This window comes from Aphelocoma coerulescens, chromosome 2 (assembly GCF_041296385.1).
Source record: "Aphelocoma coerulescens isolate FSJ_1873_10779 chromosome 2, UR_Acoe_1.0, whole genome shotgun sequence".
Taxonomy (NCBI): Eukaryota; Metazoa; Chordata; class Aves; order Passeriformes; family Corvidae; genus Aphelocoma; species Aphelocoma coerulescens.
In genome coordinates this window covers 14663734-14690632 of record NC_091015.1, presented here as the reverse complement: position 1 = coordinate 14690632, position 26899 = coordinate 14663734, and the positions used below count along the sequence as shown (strand labels likewise).

Genomic DNA, 26899 nt, shown 5'->3' with positions numbered 1-26899 from the left:
TCTAGTCAGTATCAAAAGACTAAAATCTGCACATAGAAAGAAACTTAAGGCAGCATTTGTGGAGTCATGTAAAGCACTAGAATCCACTAGGTAGGAAATAACAAAAAAAAAGTGAAGTGCCCCCTTTACCTGAGAAGGCTAAAGCAATAATCTTTGCAAAGACACCAAGTTCTACAGTTTTGCTACTGATTCTTGCTGTAACCTAAGAGCCTCAAGTGTTCAAAGACAGAATAACCTATACCTGCACATACCAACAAAGCATAGCAAGGTTTAACCTAAACAACATAAATGCCAAATCTAACCAAAATTGCGTAATACGGTTATATTTATTGCTCAAATAAGGAACCAGCATTGCTACTGCCATGGCACTCATGATGCTTGAGGTAGCTTTGTATTTTACTATGAACAGAGTTAATGCTCCAATAAGCTAACAGATGCTTAAAAGCTAAATAACTTGAGCATTCTGATACATTATTTTAATATGCACAAAACTAGTAAAACACTCCCAAGTGAATGGATCTTGCAGTGCAAGAATTAAATTTGGTAGTTCACGTACAGACAGAAGCCTATCAGCTGTCACTGCAGAAAGTCACTTCCGAGCCTGCACTGCTTTTGTACTGGCTTCAGCACATTTCCACTCACATGACAACTGCTTCCTTGCAGCAGTGAGGTTTAAGCACCTCTCAGTTTGTCTCCTTGTTCAATCAAAAGCTGAGCCATGATACATGCTGAAAGGACCCTAGCACTGGCTTGCTTTCTTGTTACAGAAATATCCACTCTGACCGTGCTCCTCCCACCCAAATCACGGCAGAAAGCTGAGCAACATGCAACAAAATTGCCTGCCAGTATTACAACTAAAATCTAAACAGTTTTCAGTGAAACTATGTCTAAATCACAAAGGCTGCAACAAACAGCATTCCTTGCAGCAGCTCTAACCCATTTAAGTGGGCGATTCAAACACAGTTCTTGCTATGAAACAGAACTGTTTGTTCCAGAAACAGATTTACACATCACTGACACTGGTATACATTATTTATGGAATTCTTCCATGCACTTTCCATTTGAGTAACTCAAGGAATTGAATAAACAAATATGTATTTTATCTTGAATTTAAGTACATTTTAGAAGTTAGGATATGGGCACAGGTCATCTATATTTAAACGGTGCCTTTGATACTATCACGAGCCAACGGGAGTTAACTTCTCTAACAGACAGCCCCACCTTGAAGGAGTAAGGAACTACAACCTGAAATTCCAGTAAACATTTAACAAGAAAACAAAGCAACATTATATGGAGCTCATCAGCAAAGCACTGCTAACAACTCAGGAACACTGAGCTGCATGCATCTTACCAGCTTAAATAATTTGCATTGGTGATACCAACAGTGTCAGTAAACTGACAAGTCTTTAAAGGGCACGTTTGACTTTTTTGCCCCATTTTCTCACAATAGAAATTTCAAGTAAATCTTTTTTTTCTCAGATGTCTATGAGCTTGGTTGTTTGTTTGTTTTATTCGTTGTAAACAGTAAAACACACCAGGGAGAAGGGTGATGCAGAAATTAAAAGTTTTTGTGTTTCTGGGCTCAAGACAAGTCTACACTTTTAAAATAAATGAATTGGTCTGTGATCTCCAAAGAGAATCAGAGGGAGACAGAGACACTGCTCCAGACTGCACATTGTCCAGTAGAACTCACCATCCTCTAGGCCAGGTAGAGTCCACTGGCTAGGGAGAGGTGGCCAGAGATGGAAGCCTCGCCTTGTTGGATGATACCACCCTGCAACCCTTTGCTCTGCCCCCACCCAATCTTAGGTCAAAAAGCCTTGCAGAACAGCTTCAGGTCCGATTCTCTTTCTGACACTCTACAGGACTCCTGCCTGCGGAGGAGCTGCTGTCCCTCCTCCTGCATTAGCAGTATTTACCATTGTTTACCAGAAACTAGGTTGGGCTTGCCTTCCCTCACACAAAATCTTGTTTTTACATAACCATAAGCAGGTTTTCTATGCCTAAGACTTGGTGTAATCTCAAAGACAGAGATCAGGCAAGGGCTGTCCACTGCAATAAATCTGACTCATGCGAGACGACACTGCCTGGTGGGACAACCCCTGCTACACCATGTGCCTTGACAGCATCTTCTTAGGGTGCTATGTTAGTTTTCTAACTCTAAAGCATTTTAAAATGTAGCACACAACTCCGAATTTACACACTACTGCTCCTTGAAAATCCTCCACAAATTCAAATTTGCCCCATAACATCAATCCCTCTGGCACAGCTTGTTCCCCATTTCATTAGGAGCATCTCCTATCACACAGGGGGCACATGAGCAAATTGCTCATTCTCTGACTGCATACACCAAGCAAAGCAGGGATTCTTTTGTAACAGCTCTTCCTGTAGGTTAAGGACACCAGTGGTGTAAATTTAGGTCACACGGTATTCTTTTCATTGCTGAATTTGTTCAATACCTTCTCCAGCTACTTAAAGGCTTTCTTTGTCTCAGTATAAAATTTTCTAACCTTCTCAACTGGCTGAATGATTTCTATTTAATTTTAAGCTGATACATGGCATGGCTCAAGGCTCTGTCCTAGCCTAATTGTGGCTGAAACAAATGCAACACCTCCAAGTTATTTGTAGCAGTTGTCCCCATTCTTACAGAGATGACACAGATCTGTCAGCTTTAAGAAACAGAAAAAAGATTCTTCTTGGTTTGTGTTAGCAACATCCTCAGCCAGATGAAGGAACTGGGGGGGGCGAAAGGGGGAAATGACTGGGAAGCAGCCAATACTGAAAGTTGGTGAAGACCTGAAGTGAAGCATTTTACCTTACTGCAATCAAAGATCAAAACAGCAGCATTTAAAAAACATTGTGCTATCCTAGTACCCTTCAGCACCTCATACATGTTATTTGCAGTTGTCCCAATAGACTGAAATAGAATAATCTTCTTTAAAAAAATTAAAGTTGCCTCAGAACAAAACAACTTTCTAGTGTTCCACCTGTCCTTGGTTTTGAATAAACTTTTTTGAGGTTGTGATAGATGTAACACCTATGTTACAGCTTTTGTTTTTCTTATCAACTAAATCAGTAACGCATTTTTCTTAAACCTCCATAAATAAATAAATAAGGATTATTTTTGTCCTTTTAAGGGACTTCATTCCCTTCCTTTCCCCAGGGAATGATGATTCCTCTGCCACAGAATGTCAGGGTGGCAGAAGTTGGAGGCATCAGCCTCACTGAAGGAACAGAATCCAGGCAGAATGAGACCATTGGAACAAGCCGCTCTAGCTCAAATGTACCAGTTACTGAAAGACACCTCTGGATAGCATATTTTGTTCACTTTGCTGTCTTGGACATCCACTGCTTCTCCTTTTAATCCTCAGGGTCACCAAGACCACTCATCTTTGATGAGCAGTCCCAAGTTCTTGCTGATTGCCACAGGTCCTTCTGTATGCCCAAGCAAAAGCTGGGGGGAGGTGGGAGCCACTAAACCCCAGGACAAATGAGGAAGATCAGACCAGGCTCTGTGAGTAGAAATACATATATTAAAGAGAAAGGGGAAAAAAATCTGACTGCCTTCTCATACTTAACTCGGGTTTGTTGTATCACTTTTGTTAGTAAAAACCACCTGGATCCTTGCACCACCTGAAGCTGTCTCAACTTTCGCCAGCCAATCCCAAATTTTAGGACAAGAATGTGAAGCTGGTTCACTATTGCTAACAAAACTGCCTAGTGCATTGACTTGCAGTAGACTTAAATGCCAGCACACAGGGCAACCTCAAATCTAGCAGCACAGCTCAGAACAAGACAAATTTATCATAAGACAACCAAGCTTTATTTATGTGTTCTCATATTTATTTTCTTTCACCATTTGACTGCATTATATATTCCTGACATTACCTGCACCCTGTTTTACTGTCATTTTTTCAGCTATCATGCTCTGTGTGACAGTTTTCAGGTCTCCAGCAGGAAAACCATTCACCAAGTATCAGAACTGAGGCCCCCATGCTGGCAGTGCACAGAGTGAATTAACAGACTGCTGGTCCAGTAACACTGCCAAAAATGAAGGCCCTCCAGCTACTGCTTCCTCTGTGGATACAGCAAGGAGAGTTTATGCTGCAGGAACTTGTGAGAAGAACACATGCAATTGCAATATCCCAGTCTGTAAATATTAACACTAAAACTGAGTTCACTCCAGAGGGTTATAGTACACACATTTTCTTCTAAAGGCTACTCTTCGATCAGTGAGCTCGCTCAGAGGAAGGCCAAGCATCATGCTCTTATGCCAGGTATTGGCCTAGGATGCATTCTGAAAATCAGAGAGATTTTTAATTTCTACTTTTTATTAGGTTGTCCTTTTTAACTCCCCTCTACTCTGTTTATTTCAATATTTATTAGATAGCTTTCCCACCCTTTTTTTTTTGTTATTTTGATAGGTCGACTTTTTTTAAAACTTCAGAAATTATAGAGTTATCACTCCTGAGGTGAATTTAATTCCCTTCACCCTTAATACAGATTTCTCATTTGCTTAAGCCATAAAACTCCTATTAGAAAACTAGGTTTCTGGAATAGGGTTGTAGCCCTCCTTAACCTGAATTTAGATAGTATTCTTTCACTACAGAGGAAATAAACATATTTCATTATAGTGACCTAACTTTTAATTTCTGGTTTGTTGGGGTTTTTTGTTGTTTGATTGTTGTGTTGGGTTTTTTTTTTAAATAACTGGCAAGAACCAAAAACTGAATACAGTAGAATACTGCAGATCAGAAATCTCAGTCTTCGGCAAGATCTAGTAGAAACTATGATTAAAATATTATTATCCATTTTAAAGATTAATTCAGTATGTGCTTCTCTTCCACTGCAGAAAGCTGGGTCACACTCATCATGAGCCTTAATAGACTTTTCAGCAGTTGTCAAAGCTACTCCAACTGAAACATCATTTTTAGCCAGAGGCACCCAGCTATTCCTAGATGTTATTTAAATTCACATGACTGGAGGGGTTTCTGTGAGACTGTCTAAAGTAATTTGTTTTGTAACTGCCCTCCCTTCCCAACATATACCCTCACAATTTTTAACACATATACAAGAACAGTGTATTATTCCCAAGCATGTGAACATTTATAGTTAATTCTATTACTCAGAAGATTTTTAATGTCATAGTATTAGCTCAGCTAGTGTGCTATTTCCAGAAACCTCTGAACCATTTTTAGTTCTAATGAAATCCAGATTATTAAGAACTATCTAACAAAAGGATTCTCTTCTTTTTCTGGTTTAATAGCATTACATGACCATGCTATTCTATCACTTTATTTCACAAGATTTGGAACCCAATATTTTGCTAAATACACTGGAAAAAAAAAACTGAGCAAGAGTAGGATTTTTCCTAGTAACTTACTTTTCATTTAAGCAAGTGTTACAATGCTGAGATCTTTCTATGGTTTTCTCTCCCTACTCAAGAAAGTTTTCAGTATAGATTTTTTTTTTCAAAGCAGTTTTGTGGTCTGAGTGGTCTTTCTAATTAGTTTGTTTTTAAGTACTTTTAAAGCCAGCTTCATCAAGATCTTTGAGAGACTAATCCTCAATCATGCTTAACTACTCACAAGCATAACATCTTCAAATATATAGCTACATAAACTACCTAAATCTTTTGTTGAAATATTTAATCTATTCCACAGAATTTTAAGTTAAAAGCCAAGGATTTCTGGAAATACAGAGACTCTTGGATCATGAATCTAAGAGTCAATTGCTCATTTTCTCCTGTGAACCTTGTATTTGCTGCCAGCCAGATTGACTAGTTTCAAGAAGGAATTTAAAAGTACATTCTGCCCAAATGGACCATTAGAAATAATTCTCAAGGAAAATTTCTAACAGCAATATGTGATCACTTTCAAATAAACAAGAACTAAAACATATCAGATCACAAATTACACACCAAAGGCTATGTTTCATTTTGGAGGTGACTACTAATACAACAGAACTCAGATTTTTTTTTTTTTAGAATCACTAGAATAACATGCATTATTAAACAAATATTGGAACCCACTCCTTTATGCCTCCTAATATGCCTCAGGTAACAGTTCTGGGTTACCTTTGTGACTTTTATTCTAATGTGATTAAAGGCAATTTGCTATTTAATTCAAATCCAAACTCAATCTATTTTTGTGAAACACAATTCCTTCCAAGTTAAAACTTTCTGCACAGCAGAAGTCATAGAATGAAGTACCCATCACATTATTCCCCAAAATTAATTTCAATTATACATACTGAAATAATAATTCCTTCTGGTAAAATCTGGTCTATCAGATTTTCAGACTTCTAATAAATCCAATAACTAATCAAAAGCTAAATAGCTTTTTAAACTGATAGGTACAGATTATATTGTTACACTGAACTCTCACTGTAACATTTCTGCATGTTAGAAAATTTAAATTATCTAATGTATCAGACTAACATAGGAGAATTCTCAAAGCCAACTCAACTCTTCAGTGACTCAGATGCAAATTCTTTTACTGACATAAAAAAATAGCTTAGTATATAATGTCATTCATAAATTTCAATATAAATGTTTTATCACAAATATTATGAAAGCAGTACCTATTAAGGTTGCTCCTTTCTAAGTGGAAGTGACTTGAGACACTGATTTTTGTATTGATAAAACAATAATGGAGAAACATGCTTTTTCGTGTATTTGCGAATACAGTTTTGTGTGAAACAATTTTTTTTTTAATGGTCACACCTTATTATGTAGTACTGGACAAAAAAATAGCAGGGAAGACATATATAACAACATCCATATGACAAATGCCCTACAGTTTTTCAAAGTGAATAAGAGAATTAAATAGTATTAGATACATCCTCAGACTACCAGGTGTCCCTAGGTCTGTCACTTCCCTACAAATTTTTATTTTCACTACAAAATTAGTAAGTACCAGAACACACTTCTGGTGAAACTGTGTCATCCTCAAAGACACCACAAAACTCTGCTGTAATTTTTGCTTTTCAACACTTGCCTGTATAAGCACTTTGGAGAGTACTAAAAATAGACTAGAGTTTCTCAGTGAAGATTTCTCTTTTTCCTATACAGGTTTTCTTTATCACAGCAAAATCACAGATATTATTCTGCAGCCCTGCATAAAACCTTTGCTCAGTTCAGCAAAAACACCAGATCTCCTTCAACATCTGAAGATACATCCATTTTCATGTCCTTGAGCATATTTTTTTTTTTCTCTTCACAATCAGAAATTCCACAAAAATGCAATAAATAACAAAGAGCAATATCTGAGTCCTTGTGAGGTTAATACCTCCCATTAAAGGCCCGACAGAATATGTATTCAGGAAGAGGGGAAAGCCCCAAGTTGTTCAAGTTTCTTTTTTAGGTCACTCACCTTAGGTAACTCCCACTCTGATCGGGAACCATCGGCACTGTAGTAGTATGGTCTACCTTGTTCATCTGCATGTTTTATCCACTGCAGAAAGAAATGTGATGATAGAAAACGTAATCAGAGTGACAGTCACAACAGTACATCTCTGAGACCTGAGATTTAAAGTTAATTTTTAATTAAGTGCCATCCACTTCAGCAGTGTCTAATGCACAGCCTCCAATTAACTAACCAAGGTTAGATTGCAATGAGAGCAAGAGTTTCCAACATCCTGGTTTTTCCTTCTGTAACTCCTCAGAAGAAAAGTCCTGCAGTATCACACAAGAGATTGTGATAAACAGATTTTTTTTAAGATGCCATATCTCATTCTTATCAACATTACATTGTCAGTTTAGGGAGGCACAATCTTTCCATCAGATCTGCACCAGGATCTTATACACAAAATTACAAGAAGTTCAACCAGCAACTGCTGGTTATTTTGAGAGATATATGCACTTGGTGAACAACTTTTTAAAAACATAAATGGAAATATGAGATACAGTCCCTAGAGAAATCCTGAAGAAGACAATATAATTTCTCTAATTTCTACACGCACCTCCCACAAAGAGGTAAACCTGTGACAACTGGGACTGGTCATACAGAAAGAAAGAATTTTAATGAGCAAAAATCAACAAGATGATTGCAGAAAAATACAGAAACACTCACAGCAAGGCTCTTGGCTCAAGCAGGTTTCACAAGATTGCCTTCCTATAACTGTTTGTGGTAGGAAATGCTGTTTTTTGTCAATCCCAGTGCACTTAAAAAAGAAGGCTGCATTTTTGCTAAAACATAGGAATGTGCTTTACAGACGTTTGTCAGAAACAGATTAAAGAGGATAAAATTCTAAAACTGACATAAATCCAATTATTTAGAAACTTCTCGCAAATAAAACTTGCATACTTCAACTGGAGAACAGGTGGTGCTATAATATGATAAAGTACTGTTTCACTGAACACTTTAGAAGTTTAAAAAACTCAAAATGCAACTTCAGTGAGCAACTTTAAAAAATGGACTGCTTTACAAATATAAACAAATGCTGTAATTTATCCTATGTGGGAGAAATTTTTACAGCATGCCCAGAATCTCAGTAACTTGTCAGTAGCAACTAGATAATTAGAGCTGGGCATAAATCTGCTGATATGGCTGTAGTTTAATTAAGAAGTTTGTCTACATCTGAAAGCAGTAGTGAAAATCTCTAATAAAGGAAATTATGGTCGTGATAAAGTAGCACTATTCAGTTTAAAAACATCTTAACTGGAAGGTCTATGTAGACAAAAGCAGATCTTAAAAGACAGTAAGAAAAACTTATTGGTATGAAGTTCATTCCTGAAGCATAACCAAGAGGATGGGGGAGGACAGGAACTTAAAAAAAAATATACATGGTATGTTCATTTAATATAATCTGATATGCAACTGGAAATAAAACTTCTTCTAAATAACAAAAAAACATACATTAAAAAAGTCCGTACATTTGCTAAAGCTTCATGCATAGTTTAAAGAAAACCAAAAGGAGATACTACTGAGGTATGCTCTTCACTTTTGGAAATGCAGGTTTCACTTCTAGAAGTGAATTAGTGGAAAAGATTTAGAACACATGATGAGAAGAAGGAAAAAGTACCTTTTCATTAGTATAGTCATTGGTATATAAGGTTTGACCATGTTCATCCAACTCTTCTGACCAACCCTTTGGAGGAGAACCATACTGACTATCTGACTGGCTGTAACAAGAACTGTGGTCGTTTTCTTCTGATGAAAGATGCTACAAGTAGTCAGAAACATATAAGGCAGTTTTGAGAATGAAAGTGCTTTAAAATCTGAAAGATCAAAGATTATTTTACTAGAAAGAGAATAGTAATGAAATCAGGGAGTTCACATTTTTATATGTTATATGAGAGAATGAGAAGCATTTTTACAGCACCAACAATTCAAAGTATTTTCAGAACAACTAGCTTATACTGATACATTTCTTTTTATTTCCACTATACCAGGTTTCAGCTAGTCAAATTTAAACTCCAGGGGTTTTGCCTATCTAAATTTTATTCCTAAAAATTTAAATTACTGAATGATGAAGAAAGTTAGCTTTAGTAATCTGCATTGCCTTAAAAAAAACCTGGGAGCCCTGCTACCTTGGTTTTCTACCAACATCCCAAATTTCACACCTAAATCCTTCTCCTTTTCTCAAATACATCTGGAAACACAATAGTGATTGAGGACAACTTGAAACTCCAGTTCCACCTTCTTAGGGCCCAGCATTTTACAGTATTTGCCCAATGCATCTTAAAAATATTATAAATTTCCTCTCTCCTCCTTCCAACTCTGATACATATGACAAAGAGCATTGCAAAAGCAAGGCTTTCCACCAGGCACAGCTAGCTGAGGTGAAAAATTGCTTTCTGAAGGTAGAAGTAAATTATGATGTTAGGAACAGGCTTGGTGTGTAACACAGAGAAAAGATCTTACGCACACATCAAACAATTTCTGTTCCCCCATAAACCTTTTTCATCCCCTTGCTAGCACAAGCATCCATTGCATGCATCAAAAAGAAAAAATCTCTCTGCTTTTATCTCCCACAACATCTCTATGCCGTGGTCTCCTGAGGAATTCTATGCAGATTTCCTGTCTCAGTGTCTTGGACCCTCAGCTAGCAGGAGGCATAACATTTAAGACATCCTGCTACTCAGAAACTACAGGAGTAAAATACTATGGGGTCAATAACACTGGCATAAGGGTCTTGAGTAAAACTGTAAGGCAGGAGAGAGACACAATTTCAATTTTAAATAGGAAACAACCTCTCCCAAAAAAATTAAGTCTTACAAAAAATATTCAATTATCAGAAATTACCAGTTTTTAAAAAGTCAGTGGGTTTGAAGACTGCATGCTTAGTGACATATCCAAGTGATTTCTACCTAGGTTTTTGGTGTTACTTTTCTGAGTACCTCACCACTTGTGTGGCACAAACTCCTTCAACTGACCTGAGCCAACTTACCAAGCACAGCAAAACCCACAGGATATTTTTAGGCCATTAATTAAGGAACGTGAAAAAATGTAAATGTCCTCTGCAGCTTACAGAACATGTAAGCATGTAAACTATGGATTAGCCAATGCTACCTCTCTTGCACATGGGGCAATGTGAAATTCTCATGTGCCAACTCCTAACCACTGTGGGAAGGGGAGGGAGCAGGGTGGGGGGCGTCTTCAGTCCCATTTTTACGCTTGCAGAATTAAGACTGAAGAGTTGCCAAGGGTGCTATTGGCCCCATTTGAACTACAGTTTCATGGGATAACTATATTGTATACACGTATTTAAATTTACATGGTTTTAATGGTTAAATATTAATTTAATTGACATATGACCAATCAGTGTAGAAGACTTTGGACGTTTTTTATCATTACTATCTGCAGAGCCTATGACCTAATAATATAATATATTGGTATTTGCCTCTTCCAAGCCACTCCTGATACTGAAGAAACACCCTACACAGGTAAAAGTAAACACTGGACCTAAAAATGAAAATTCTCCTGGAAAAACTACTGTTGTGTAGTAGGAATGACTGTTAATGTGTCTATCTGCATGGCATCCATATAATAATAGTTTAGATGCTGGCTTAAGTCATATCCTGTACATTTGCAGACCTAAACTCCAACAAAATTCCTGAGTTGTTACAAATTTTACCAAGCTAAGGTATTCCTTGTCCTTCAGGTGTCAGGAACAACTACTAAAGCTGCATCAACAGGATTTAGAGAACACTGGCCAAACCATGTTCCACAGCTTTCAATTTCACTTTCAACACTTTTTCAGCATTAACTGCCTACATGTTTTTTTCATATTGTCCGTGCTTTATCTTGTCTCATCCTCAGTTATACTACACCACAAATAAAGCCATCTTAAGCAGACAGCTGCCCCTTACACCTTATAAGAACTTTGCTGTGACATTAAAGGGAATTATAGAAAAAGTCCCCCACATCATTGCTTCTATTGTCATTCTTGGCTTTTTTCCATTTACATAAAAAATTCCCGGGAGCAGAGATCAGTTCATCCCCATGCAATTAATAGGAACAGTCTTCCTTCTATCACTTAACCAGTCTAGCTTTTAATGTTACTACTACTGGTGAAAGTGAAAGTAATCAGGAAGAATACTAATTAAGGAAGCTACCATCCCTTTATTACTGTTTGTTTATTTTGAAACAAAAAATCATGGAATGAAATCTCATTCTGGTCACATGATTTAAATTCTAGATTTGAAATTCAGTTAAATCCCATTTTCTTTTCAACAGCTGTTGGGTAATTTGTGGATGTCTACTTCACATTATGATCTCCTATCTAGGTTTTAGGGGTTTGCCTTCTCTGATATTGTGACATCTCATTCCTTTCACAGTTCAACCTAAGTAAATCACTTCGCTTGACTAACTTCTCCTAGTTACTGTTAAGCACTCCTTCCTCAAATACATTAACAAGTCACTGCCTCTAATACATTTTATCAGTAATTCCAAAATCTTATACACTTTCTTACAGGCCCTGTTGATAGGACTTCACTGCTTCCCCACATCCCATCCACGTAACATGTAACATCCATTTAACTGTCATGACCTACAACTATTTTCTTTGTGCCACGTCTGTGACCACCTACTTTGGCAAATAAGGTACAATTCTGCCCCTTTCTAATTATCCAATAAAATTCAATTTCCGAATCACAAAGTTCGAAGACCAACTATAAACTATGTCACGTTTCATCTATTACTCATATATTAGCATATATCATCACTCAGTTCTCATTTTTACATCACTTTTCATTTTGCTACCTAATACAACACAAGCTCCTCTGAGGACAATCAGTAGAAACTAGGATTTAATCCTTCTGCACATACTCCTTGTTTATTTAAACAGTGTAACTCAGACTAGTATAAAAGCCAACTTATAATTATTAAGACATGTGAGCTCTAGTTTTTCCTAATCAGACAAAATTTGGGATGCCCTACATTTTATGGTAGCTTAGGCTTGGATCTCAACCTTTACACTGTATTGGATTAAGTATCCAGAGGTTCCAAAAGGGAACACAAACAGTGGAGTGTGAAATATGTTCCCAAATGCAGAACACGAAAGGAAAGAAGGGAAAGAGTGGTGGGGGGAAAGACAGCTTCAAAATCAACACACGACTGCTGGTAAGTGGATTGACATGATCGTACAACATGTATCTCTCCCCAGACTTGTATCTTGATAACCCAGTCAAGACACAAATTACCTAAGGAGCTTATGCTACTGGAAATACAGACTTAGTGTCTAGTTAAAAATCAAAACATGTATCATCCATTGGTTTCACAAAGACTGAAAACTTGATAGACATAACTGTCTGATGGCCAACTTGTGATACCTGACGCATCACAAATAAACAGAAGAACTGAGATGAAAGAAGTTATGGGCAATTTAAAAAAATAAATTAAAAAAATCAAGCATTCTGAAGATGCAACCATGTGGTGAAGTGATGGTACAGACGTATGAGCAAGAGTCAGAGGGACTGCTTGCAGATGGGGAGGGAGAAATAATTCTTGCAAGTCCTTCCACGAAAAGAAGGAAGAACTACAACAATTAGAAAACCAGTTACACTTACGACAAAGAGAATTACTGCTCAAAAAAGCAACCACCTTATCCAGACTAAAACCAGTCTTATCCAGCAAAAGAACAGTCAGTGATAAATTAAGAGACCATCGCCAGAGATAACAAAGGGACAGGCATAAATATTACATCTGTTTGCCTGTTGCTGCCATTCTCCTGTGGCAAGAAAATTTAGCTATTTAAATGCTTGTGGATGTCATGGCTGCTGTGAAGGCCATTGCCAAAAGAAACGAAAGGTTTCCTTTTCCCTTTCCTCTCCTTTTCCTGTTACTACCTTTCCAGAGGTAAATTTCTGTGACAGGCTTGCAGCAATCAAAAATTTGAGCAGTCCACAATTGAATTTTAAAACTAAACTCTGGTTTTATAGTTTATATATATATATTGGATATATAGAGATACTATATACAGCTGGCATAGGAGAAAATTCACCAAAACTATATATATATTTGAAAAGGGTATATAGAAGTGAAATATGTAGAAGAGTTCTTGATAAATATTTGCTTTTTCTCTCCATCAGGAAACTGGTTAACCTCAATACTGTTTGGACACAAAAGCACTACTTTAAGCATATCTAAATAGAAGTATCCATCTTCCAATTATTCCTTTGCTTTATCTGAACCACTGCAGTTCAGATAAACACAACCCACCATCAGGCTTTCCCTAGCAACTAGCTGCACAGAATAAATTGGCACCTGAAATATTAGTCCAAATCATCTTTTAACATAAATAACTTCATGGTGAGCTTCAACTGTCTCAAGCAAGATCAGTAGCAAAGCTTTGCCAAAAGGCTTTGCAAAAGCAAAACTTTTACATAATGAAAAAAAAATCCATTGATATATCTAAAGAATATGTTAATGGCCTGAAACGTAATCTAGTCAAAAGTAGCAATATCTGCTATGGGGCTGTTTTTACAGGCATTTTTACAAGTTACTACTCTTGCATACAGTTTATGTACACATTCTTGTACACAAAAGCAACTCAAGTGAAACTGTTGGCTGCTTCATACCAAGACATACAACCAAAAAGACAAAGGAAGACACTCCTTGACAGTCAGAGGTACCAAATTCCACAGCAAAAGACCATTCATATGCATTACAATCTCATTGCTTTTGATCTCAGAAGGAACTACCTCATGATCTGCATGGCTCTGGGAATCCCCTTTATTAATGCTTGCATCTCGGGCCCACCGTGGAGGTTTCCAGGTTCGTTCCTGTGATCCTCTGTTGTAGTAATAACAGCGTCCTGTCGTATCTTTATGGGTTTCCCATTCCCCATTTATTTGGACTGGAGCACTTGTAGGTAGTGGTGGAAGTGCAGACTGAGATATTTTCAGTTCTTGTAAATTAGCATAAACTGGTGAATCAGGCCTCCCTTGGCTTGGTGGAGTAGTTGGCTATTGAGAGAAGAAATGCACTGTTAACGAGCAAATGAATTTTCGAATGCTCCCTTACAAATCAGAATACAGTAGTAAAACAAACCAACAAACTCCTTTTTTTTTTTTGTTAAGTACGAAAGCACAAAGGACAGCCACAAAATGCTGGGGTGAAAGAACATTAGATTCTTAATTCTAAGGTAGATATCACAAACTATATTTATTTAATACTGAACCAATTTTTCAGCATTTCTCCAGATGACAGCTGATAATTATGTCTTACAGTAGATTTGAAATACACTGGAATCGTCATCAAAAATTATATGCTTGTCATGTCTTGTAGAAAAACTTCAGCTTTACAGTTCAAGTATTGCTCAGAACTGTAAGTAATGTGATCTTGTTCAAGACAATACATAGCATTTCTGAGATGCCACTTGTTAGGCAAAGATTGTTCCCCAACCTTTCCACCTCACTGTTAATAGAGCGATGGTGAATGTAAAGCAGCACTTTTGTATTCTCAGCAAGGTCTAAAGAGGCAGCTCAGTCGGAAAGACAAGCACAATGTTGTGACTAAGAGACTCTGAAAAACACCTGGATGGTTTACCTGTATGCCTTTTCAAACATGGTTACTTAAAAATATTTTGGGCAACATCACCAAATGTTTCAATTACCCCTCTCTTCTTGTAGAAATTAAGTGGATATTCTTATCCACCTGATTTTTTTCACATACATGCACAAAAGTAGAACAAATACCTACAAGAAAACAAAACACTAATGACAATTCCTTACAAATAAACAGTTTGCTAACACGACAGCCAGCAAAAATTACAGTTAAAACACCATAGAACTTACTGAAACCACAAGTACTTCCAAATGAGCCACTATGGTGCTTAGAAGAGAAATAAAGCTTCAGACGTTCAATTTTTAAAGTCTAATACAAACACACCATGCAGAATGTAAGAGCATGTGTTTTCATGAGAGCTGTGATTATAAGATTGGGAAAGCAGCTAGTTATTAAACCAAATTAAAGAGTTTCCTGGTAATGCACTGCCATTTATGTATTTTGGGGTACAATTTTTAGGCACTCTAAAGGAAAGATCTATACAATTTATACCATCCCCTTGGTTTTAAATTAGCAGTTTTGCTGTAGGCAAGTCCTTGTGCCTCCTGCCTTGTTGCTATTGCATTACATAAAAGATCTTTTATAATGTACTTTTAAACATTAAAATCATAAGATGCTAATCTAGGCCACATCTAATCATAAATTATCTGGGTTTGCTCAGGCAAGACAGAATATCATACCACACAATCAGATATAAACTGATTGCACCATAGGTAGAACCAAATATGGGCAATATCCACAACCAAAGGGGGGAACATCTTGAGAGGAACTTAATGAGATTATAACGGGCATGGGCTTGTTTTGCGTGCCTTTAAAAGAGACAACACAGCTTACTAACTATAGCAAGTACAGTACATGTAAGGCAAACCACAAGTCCTGAAAAAAAAACCCTGCAGCCCTGGCAAAATCAGAGAGCCAAAACCAACTAGGAAAAATCTGTAACAAAACTTGATTAAAGTAAAAGGCTATTTTTCTACCATCCAAGTCACACATGCCTTTTTTTTTTTTTTTTGTGAGGAAGGTAGAACAGCTGCCTTTGGTAGAGTTGATCTTGAGAGCACTAAGAGCATAAACAACACTACTGTGAACAAAGCACCACTCTACCATCTTCAGGGATGAACCAATTCACTGGGATGCTGGGGCAGTAATCTTGATGCCTCCACGTTCAAGAGCACCGTTTCTCTCTTGGTGTCCTAAGAGCCTGCAGAGCTGCATCTCCCACACAAATCACCTTGCCATGAAACCACGGGGTTTGTCATTGAAATGACTCCACAGAACGCACACACCTCCAACTCCTTCCTCTGTTTTAAGGAAGTGGTAAAAGTGGCACCACCAAGAGCCCTGGCTGCTGCCGTGGGGTGCTGGTGGCTTGCACAACCCTCACCTCCTCCTGAAATTCCTCTTCTACACAAAGCAGTAAGGCAGCTTTCCTGTCTGGCCCGCATTTAACAGCTGTTTTTTTGTTTTAATTAAGACAGTTAAGTGCCATCATTAAAAGAACAGTTCTGTGTATTAATAGAAGTGTTTTCCAAATAGAAAGCCTGTGACACAGAATGCTTGGTATAGTTTTTCAAACATTTTCTCAAGCAACACGTAAGAGTATGGCTCAGAGGCTTCACACTGAACTTTTCAACCCTTTCAGCATTATAACCAGCACAACTCCAGGTGAAACTGCAGGACACTGATGTGCTCAGCCAATACTGGGAGCTCGCAGCTGAAGCACTGCCACACACCTTGGGCAGCATAGTTATATTTAAAACAGTAACAAGATATGGAAGTGTAAAGAAGGATTTTCTTCTGAATGCTTAGTGCTTCCAAACTCAATATGCCAATTCCTGATTTTCAAGGAAAAGACAATTTTGTCCTGAGCAACAAACAAGACAACTAGCTGCCCTGCCTGGACAACCCTCCAGCTACTTTTATTCCCTGTTGTTTTCTCTTCTGACAAATGTTTCAGGGAGAACTGCATGATTTTAAAAAGGTACCTGGAAGTTACTGCTTTCAGCGAAGCATTAAGAAAATGCAAAGCCACCAATCTGACTAAAACACACAGCTTAGCTCGTTAAGTACATCTTTGAGGAATACGACTTTGTTATCAGGAACTATTTCAAATAACCTTGTAGCACACAATGAAACTTCCTCATTTCCCAAGCCAGGCAAGGAGGTATGTTGTTGTGTCTGTGATTGTGCTCAGTTCAACAGCACCCAACCTTACCAAGGCTGATTTTGTCAAGAGTTTCTTATTTACTGATAACAGAAACAGTTTTTTAAAAGTTCAAAGTTTCCTGAAATCATCATTAGTGTACATTCTACGCCAGTGATGGCAGGAAGGTCAATCTCCCCTTGCTCCCAACCCTCAAGCTGGGAAGGGGAGTTCCACAGGCAGGTCAGAGTGGATGTACCTGTGAAGCTCCCAAGCACTGCACCACCTCCCCCTTTCCTTTCAGATGAACATTTCGTGAGTTCACAACTGAGTACTGCAAAGAACTTGAATAGTTTCAAACCAAAAAGCACATTAATGTAACTTTCATTTATCAAAATCATTACTCACTGACCACATTAATAAGAACAGAAAGCATTACCTAGATTAAAAGAGTTTCTGATCACTTCCATGGGTGTATGCCCAAAACCAGACATAAACAGTTAAGGGAGACTTAAATATATGCTAAATGCTAAACAGGACTTCCAGCAAGAACTTCCCTCCCTGAGGCCTATTTTTGCTCTATCAAACTCTGAATGCTCATAAACATGGAATTAAATGTTCACAAAGAGACTCCGTGCCTTCACACTATCAGAATTGCAAGAACACGTCCTTCAACATGCCCATGCATGCACACACAAAATGCCTTATACTCCAAACATTTCAACATATATTTGCTATTTGATATGGATTTCAGACATTTTCATGTTGCTTTCTCCTGCTAAGAACAGTGAAGGACTCTTGCTAGAAAAGTGACGTAGGAAAATTAGTAAAAATACTTCTGTGACACTACAACCTGAATGAAAATTGTGCAGCCGTTAAGCACTCTGGCAACTTCAACAACATAAGGACCTCTCCCAGAGCTCAGTAATGCTCTGTATAATACTGTAGAAATCTGCCACATTTAACCTCAGTCTCAGAAAAGTCTGCTAGCACTAAATCCTTGCTAATTGATAAGGAAGAGAGTTTCATGCAGGCAGGACAAAGTTTCCAGGATCAACACACAGCATTCTTCAAACAGAGACTGCACACACAGCATTTTCAGAACACAGTTTTTATACTGGCACAGTAGGAAGCAGATACGGGCCTTTAAAAAAAACAACCTGTTAATCATTCATGAATGAACAGTCAACATTTTTAACAAAGGCCACAGATATGCTATCAGGCCTTTGGAAACCTGAACTCAGTGCAATGGAAAGCAAATGCACACATTCTGGTAATGAAAAGTACCTTGTGAAGGAGCATAGTATGCCAGCAACCAAAAGCCAGAAAACAAAGTTTGCTTGTAACTGGTAATTACCTTTTTCCTTTTGTAGAACATAAATTCAAGACAAAAACTTCTAGAACATAACAACTGCCTAAAGAATGACTGCAATGCTAGCCTGCAAAACACGACCTATCACACATCGAATTGCTTTCGCTGTCATGCCTCTATTTGCAGCTTCTCTTAATGTTATAAACCTGAATGCAAAAGCTTTCATTCCAGTAGCAGCATTCAGATTGCTGTAAACAACTGCTAAAAATTAAGAACCTCAAAAAAAATAAGTAAAGGCAAATCTCAATACTCTTTATGAAGTTAGAAGCAACAGATTGTCCATACTCATGCAAAAGAGCAACATTATACTGAAGGAAAGCAAGGGAATACTGTCTCTGCAACAGCAAGCTGAAGAAAGCAGAACAGGCAAATCCCACAGCATCCTGAGACTGGGAAAGAAGCATCCCAGTTCCCTCAACAACTGAGCTTCTTGCCAAGGAATTGCCATTGTCCTTTTAGGAAGGCCCGGGACTTCAATATCAGCTTTATTCAACAGGAATGACACAAAAGAAATCTCAAAAACTCAACAGTTTCATTTTCATAAAGTGACAGCTTCAACTGGAATAATTAGCTCATCTTTTCCTTCCTCTTTCTGCTTTCGGTTTATATTTTTACAAACATGTTCTGGACTCTATTTTCTTTCTAACAGATACAGGCATATTTACAATTATACTCAAAAACCCACGGGGGAGATTTTTCAATGAGTCCTCTACTACCTCAGAGGTGAATAGAGCAAACTAATTTAACGAGCCAAATTGAAAGGGGAACTGAAACAATTTTTTATGCTCTATCCTTCTCCAACATAGGCTGGATAATTCACACTGTAAGTCTAAGGAACATATAAAACAATGAAAGTAAATATTATAAGCCTGTTAACATCTAATTATAAATTTCAGACAAGCTATAGTAATGCAAGTGTTATTTAACTGCACTGAATTTTTTGTGCTGAGTTGATTTGCTGTCATAAAGTGGTAAGAAAAAAATAGGACATTGAAAAGCAATACAGAATTAAAATCATCCCATACAAATCATTCAAACATATCTGCCTAATAAAGGCCATTCAACGGTTAAATGTTTAAAGTGTTCCATTAATAATGAAGCAGATAGATTCAAAATAATTTTTTAATGGCTAGTCAGTAACTTTCAATTAGGCTGGAAACAGTTAAGTATGATTCACTTTTGCTAATTTTATCTTTCAGGAAATTTTGTATGTTACTTACACTGAATTACAGGCTGAAATATTACTTCCTTCTATTACTGGAGATAGTTGCATACGATTAATTTTATTATATCTATTTCCATTTTCCTATAGTTGGCGAAAATATAAATTTTTATCTAGTGCTACTGCAATCTACCAATATCTAGGTGCATAACAAAAAGCCCCTCAAACTAAATACATTCCCTTCCCTTTCTGGCCAAAAGAAATGACTTAAATTATTTTCATACTCATCAAGATAATGATTTATTTAATTGTATTGCAAAATCCTTCAGCACAGAAAGCTAAAGGTGGCTGCTTCCGCCACATTCACAACACTTGGGAACTTGAACGGAAACTGGCTGCAGCAGCAGGACACAGCCTGTGACGAGAGGGAGCACTTGGCTGGGTCTTGGAGTACCAGAGACCACTCCCAGATCATCCATCATAAATGACTGATCAAAGAAAATTGATGGAAAACCTTTTTTTCCCCTGCATGCTCTGCAAATTTCCCATTCACATTTCTACAGTTGCTCACTGCATGAGCAAACTATTACATACAAATGTAGGAAGTTTATAGCAATAAAAAAAGTATACTGAAGGACTGCAACAGTGATGTCAAATATTTTAAAAAATGGAAATAAGATCTTACAATGGGATCCTTTGTAAAACATGCACAAAGATGACAGTGTTTACCATACTCGTACTTTGTCACTTCCACAATCTAGCTTCTCCCTTCCATAAAAAAGCTTTTGTCCAAGGATAGACAGGGCCGCTTTTCCTATAGCAGAAAATTTCAATACCATATGAAACACTTTATGTCATACATGCTTACACAGCAAGCTGACCACAGTTAGGAAAGAGTGGCCAAATTTGACAATGTTGGAAAGTCAGACAGTAAATTTCCTTCACTCCTTTTCCCCCCATTCACTTCACCAGATCAAATACTGATACTTTCAACACACATAATATAGTTATCTGTAACCTAATTCAGAAATTTAGTCCATATCTTGAACAACCTAGATATGCCATACAGAAGGAGATTTACACATTTATTTTTTCTCCACTTTTATGGAAGTTAATTTCAAATTGCCTCTGCATTTTAGTTCAACTGCTGTCAATTCCTGAGCTCTGTGGAGACCACAGTACATGTCTGAATGCAGATATGAGAATAATAAAGCTGTTGGGAATCATTTGTGATGTCTCTCAAGGATATATTCTATAAAAACCAAGATAACACACTAAGAAAACACAACAAAAGCCTATCTTGCTCTCTCCAGTGTAAAATTATCCTGCAATAGGCCAATAGGTACTGCTTTTCAGATAGGAAGTATCACAAGAGCACAACAAGCTATTCAGTTGTTTTAGAACTGTTATAGCAGAATAATCAAAGTTTCAGAAGTAGTGGAGATTCCTCACTCATCAAACCATTTACTATTTTAACTGGTTTAATGTATAGCTGTGCATCTCATTTGCCTCAGAAAGGTGAAAGTATTCTTAAAGACAGATTATTAAGATCTTAATGGAACACTTCTATGCTGTATCCATTACAGAAACACAGCACATCTAAGAAGTTAGCTCCTATGAAATATTACTGTGGGAATAGTGTAGAAGGGTATTAATTGAACTCGTAACAGACTAAAGGTCATGGAAAAGTTTCCATTATAGTCACTTCAAACTGCATAGCAATTTTTTCTACACTTTACATTTTCAAAAGTACAGATCCCATAGCCTTTAAGTGTACTTTTGAGGGTCCAGTGCTTACACAAAGTAGTGTAAAGCTGGGAACCCATGAAAAGTGCAGATGGGAAAGTAAACACCACCTCTGATAAAATTCCCCAAGTTACTGAAGTTGTAGTACTGAGCAAGCTCAAATACCTAAAAGATAGTTTTAGAACCACTTGAATAAATAGAATGAAGTCTAAATACTACCACACAAGTTACCAAATCCCCATCATTCAGTAGAGCAAAAACTGTAATAGTCTGCTATTAGAAAGAGGAGGAAAACCCCAGAATAATTTAGAATTTTTAAACTCTATATGTGTATTATAATGGCTCACTTCACAGTAGATAGTTAGGGATTCTTGAAAAAATAGAGAAAATAACAATTTGCAAGAGACAGTTCTAAACAGAGCAGTCATCAAATCTGTGTTCTGTTAGAAAGGATATTTAATTCCAAACACTTGAAAAGAAAATGCACAACTCCCACACAGTTTACAGCTGCTGTCCTTTTACTCTGCTGCAAAAGCAGATTTCACTTGCGTGAAACTCTGCTTCACCAAATGTTGCTCGTGGCAGCAAATTCTGCAAGCGTTTGTTACAGTAGTAGTTCTTTGTTAGGTGTTAGAATAATTTCAAAATACCTTCTTGAGCTTATGATCTGCAACACTTAGAAGTTTTTAGTAACATGCAGCTGCAGAACATCACCAGTATTCAAACAGTATGAGCAAAGCTGATGTATGAGCACATTTACTGGGATACTGGAAATATCTTAGGGGATTAATTAAGGTAGCAAACCCCAGTGAAGAACACAGTTATCTGGCCTAGGAAGCAAAGTATCAAATCAGATACTAGAATGGCATCTGTTGGTTTGCCTTACTAATATATTAATAGTACTACTTTCTGTTGTGTAACTGGTAGGCTCCAGTCACTTTATACCCTGCTACCCTCCACATCTGCCTCTCCAAGCATTCCCTGAGCTTATTACATGCAACTACCCTCCACAAGCTACTATACCTCTCATGTACCCCAAACTCCAGAGGGCAATTTCCTTGATTACACTGTCACACTTGGGAATAAAGTTCAGAAAGAGCCAATGTAGCTGTAGCTATTCACATTAACTTCCACAAACATTGTATTAAAATCTTGGGAAACAAGCTTCAAGACTTCTCAATTTATCAACTGCAACACCTGAAAAAGCATGTTCCAGGGATCCTGACTGGCTGAACAATTTCAAAATACATGATTTGAAGAACCACACTTTACATTCTGTAATGCTAACTCTATACCTTTACAAACCAAAACAAATTATACACCCAAAGTCTAGAAAAATCATGATAAAATCTGTTCATCAAGTAATGTATTCACACTCTGGTATAAAATAAACTTGGATTAGGGAAATAAGAATCTCAGGATGTTCTTAAGTCTGTACACACAAAGTCCATGCTTCTAACTTCAGGCAACGTTTTTCATGAGCCATCCTTTTTAACACATATCCACTATTAGAAAAAAGAAAGAACATTTTTTCACTTTTTCCTTTTGAAAAAAAACTGCTTTGCTCATCTTAGCAGAAAGGGAAGCCAAGAGAAAAGTAACTTGCCATTTTAAATGTGTTAGTTACCCAAACTACCCATGCACACAAGCAAAGAATTTCCTTTGTGCAGAAATGCAGAAGCAACACTGACACTTCTGCTTATACCAGGAGTTCAGCAAATGCCTTTGCTAATTCAGTTCATGTAACCAAATTAATAAAGCACATAGTTCAATGGACTCAGCCATTCTAAACTCACAGTTTAGAGAACAAGAAAAAACACAGATTTATTTGTTTCAGAAAATAAAATATTGATGATACATTTTTAAGATCTAGCTATGCTGGCCTACTGGCCACCGGCTACCAAAAGGAGCAATCCCATCTCCCTTGCCCTTTGCACCCCTGATGCTGATGTGATGCTGCAGGAAAGGGATGGAAAGAAACCAGAATGGCAAAAAATTAACCCCACTGAGACTTTAAAAACAAAACAAAAACCCACAAATAAACAAAAATCCCTCCCATATTTAGACTCCTTAGGTGTTTGCAGGTCACTGCAAGGTCAGCCAGAGACACCTCTGAAGTGTCTGACTAAGGCGGCAGGAGAGCAGGACCTTCTCTTTCGGAACCTCTCTGTTAGCTCTTAAGGAGGTTTAGCTGCCTAATTAAATTCCAAAGGCGGCTGAGAGAAGGAATTATCTTCAAGTATCTAAACCAGAATCAGTTATAGAAACAATAATAAGTAAAGAAATGTCTATTTCTTGCAGGGACAGGAAAAAAAAAATGGCTAGATTGAAGGGGGGGGGGGGAAGTTACTTATGTATGGAGAAAACAAAGAATTACATTTTGCAACAGCCTGATCAGGAAAACAAGGAACTTTCCTTGAAAGTTTAAGTGCAGTTCAGCCCACAACCTTCAATAGCACTTATGGTATTCTTGCTTCTGTCCCTATGCAGTGAGAAAGAACCATAAGGCAGTTGTTCTCCATTTTCCTTACTCTCACAAGGCTTTGTAAACAAGGTTACGTTACAAATCTGTAACCCTCATCCTGAAAAGCAGCACATTCACATCTGAAGTTTGAAACAAATGGAGAAGCTATTTAAAGTATACAGTAAGAAGCTGATTTATTGTAAAAGTATGCACAACTGAAATATTGGGTTTTAGTCCTTTTTTTTTCTTAAGGAAAATCAGCAGCCTATAAGAAAGAACAATACAGTACCATGGTGATTGGAGCATTAAAAAACTGAAGTAGAAGAGGCCTCATGCCATCAAAGAAGGAAATAAGTACCCCAAGTAGCTCAGGCAGAGAATAACAAATATTTTTGAGATGACTAAGGACTCTTCCTGTCACCTCAGAGTACAGAATACAGCAGTAGGATGAAAGATAAGAACAAAAAGAGAAGGATATTTTGTTTACTGGCTTAAGTCCCGCACTTGGAATGCAAACACTGAATTCTGAAGAACATGTTTTTGTCAGCATTTTGAGAAAAACTATTTTAACATGAAATCTAACGTGGAATACTTTACATATGGAGCATAAAATAAAACATTTTCCTCACAGCTTCTTGAAAAATTAAAAAATATTGCTAGTATTAATTTTTAGTAGAAAAACCTGGGTCAGGAATGGTGGGAATATCTTAAATCAATTTAAGCAGGGAAAGGTGCCATATTCTCCTCTCCTCTGGAAACCACTAGGGTATCTCAATACTCAAAGTAAGTTAAAGCCCAGAAGTGTTATAAAATCATACCAGTAAGGAAAGAGGAAATTTTCTCTCCCCTCCCCCCCAAAGAAAAATTTAAGGACAATTTTCTTCAACCTGTAGCAAAACTGGCATTGATAAAACAAGAAGCTGCCACTGGGTCTAGTCATCCTTCCAATTGCAGACATTCCCACAAATCTGAGGGATGAGTTACGGACAATCAAACTTCTCCGATTTCAGAAAAAAAATAGGGACACACCCCCATTTTCAGTCATGTCAACCTTATAGTGATCTTGTCCTGTTCACTGAGGTTAACCCCAAAAAATTCATAAGATGCAAAACAAATCAGACAAGAAAATATACACAGTGCTATACTTTGTGGGATTAATACATATTTTTTCAGAGCGAGCAAGTCCAACAATGGAAAAACCCACTTCCATGTTCAGAGATGATCAAAAAGGCAGTAAAATCATCTCTATACTAAAAAACTTTCCAGCACAGAATTTAAATCACCCAAAGCAATATACTGAAATGTGCCAACAAGTGGGAATGCTTGTGCTTCAACTGTGCTTCTACCTTGACTGTGAATTATCAACTTCATTATCCTCAGAATTGCAGCTGTTAAGTCAATTCCCACGTACAATTTGCAAAAACAACCCCAAAATGTTATGAGCTGGCAAACCACACATGTTTAATTAAGAGTAGTTATGACCTGTGGCCATTTCCCCTGGTTCGATTTCACAGCTGCAGCACTGACAGGAAACTTCAAGTCATTTTTCTTCCCTGAGAAGTTGCAAATAAGCAAATGATGAAACAAGCTGCATTTTGTAATACAAAATAGAGGTCTTGCAAACTAAATGAACTGGGCTTTGGGGCTTTTGCTTAACTTCTTTATGCTTCTGAGAAATGCAGTACAATCCAGCAATCTAAAATCCAGTATTCATCTGTTGAGAAGCAGTTAATTGTAATTTTCACAGTTCAACTATAACTTCTATGTGGCCATTAGGATAAAGAAAATTCTGTGGATTGTATACCACAGTAACCGAGAAAGAACCACAAAATAGCATCTATGCATGCTGCCTATAGCATGTCTATTCTGTCTTAAATGAAAGAACTGGTGAAGGGACTAAGGCAGTGTGTCACATAGTCTAGAAACTTACTTAAAAAAAGGGGCGAGAAAGAGTGTATGCCACAATATTCAAAGAACAATAATGAATGGGCACATCAACAACTCCCCCAGAAGCTCAGCACAGCTATCCACCCTCAAAAGCCAAAACTAAATCTGAGTATCTCTCCTCTTTCAACAATATTCCTTAAACATAACCCAGTTACAGGTTTCACACAAAATTATTGCATTATGTCCATTGGTATGTGTTACAAAATGGGTGTCAGAACACATTCCAAAAGTCCCTTATGTCCTACATGGACTGCTGAACAATTAAAAAGCTTGGTACTATCTATTCAACATAAAATGCTGTGCTTGCTGTAGATGCCAACTGTGTAAGTAACAGGACACACACACACACACAAAAAGTCTTACCCCAGTTTTCTGTGTGGATTTCCTTCACTCAGACAAGCATGAACATCTACTGTAATTAAATGTTTAACAGAAATCCCCCTGCTTGTTTGCAGGTCCTTCTCAAAGTTTGAGGATGAAAGACCCTTTAGGAAGAGCTGAAACAAAGAAACAGCCTGCCAGAAATGAGGAGGCGGTGTGTGGGAAGGGGGTCAAATATACTGATATTTGAAGTAGACTCCATCTCCCAAGGCCTGCTGTCACACTTATATCAATCCAGACAGGATCTGCTAAAGATGCATAAAGATCATAAAGATTGCATCTGGTCTTCCCAGGGATGGCACTGCCTTCAAAGTGGAGTCATTCTGACTACGAGCAGCACTGCTGGATTAACACCATAAAAACCTTTCTTGAATTCTGGGCTCCAGGAATGAGATAAGACTCTCAGAAGTAAGAGAAATGAGTGAGAGCAGCTGTAAGTCAACCAGAGCCTGCAACAAAAATAGGAAGCAGAGTTCTTTGTCACATCCCTGCCCATCATGCAGACCGCCTGGGCTGACTGGTACCACACTGGGGAGCAGGAAAACACAGTCATCCTTCTCACTTCTCCCATGATTGTAAGACAAATTCACAACTCACTAAAGTACAAAGAACTGATGTAATTGAATTCTTTCTGCCATGCAACACGGTTTTTCACTGCTGACAAGAAAAACTG

At 37.5% G+C, this 26899-nt stretch overlaps 1 protein-coding gene across 13 annotated transcripts in view; it reads right to left on the bottom strand.

Annotated features, from left to right (window-relative positions):
* ARHGAP12 (Rho GTPase activating protein 12) overlaps positions 1-26899 on the bottom strand; it is a 75849-nt gene that overhangs the window by 28893 nt on the left and 20057 nt on the right. For 8 of the 13 annotated variants that reach the window (XM_069006527.1, XM_069006528.1, XM_069006517.1 and 5 more), the window contains 3 exons: positions 14147-14410; positions 9025-9165; positions 7374-7454 (listed from right to left, as the gene is read on the bottom strand). In XM_069006527.1, coding sequence (XP_068862628.1) covers positions 7374-7454; positions 9025-9165; positions 14147-14410 — 486 coding nt within the window. The remainder of the gene's footprint in view (positions 1-7373; positions 7455-9024; positions 9166-14146; positions 14411-26899) is intronic. The other 5 variants (XM_069006529.1, XM_069006530.1, XM_069006523.1 and 2 more) reach the window with 2 other exon arrangements.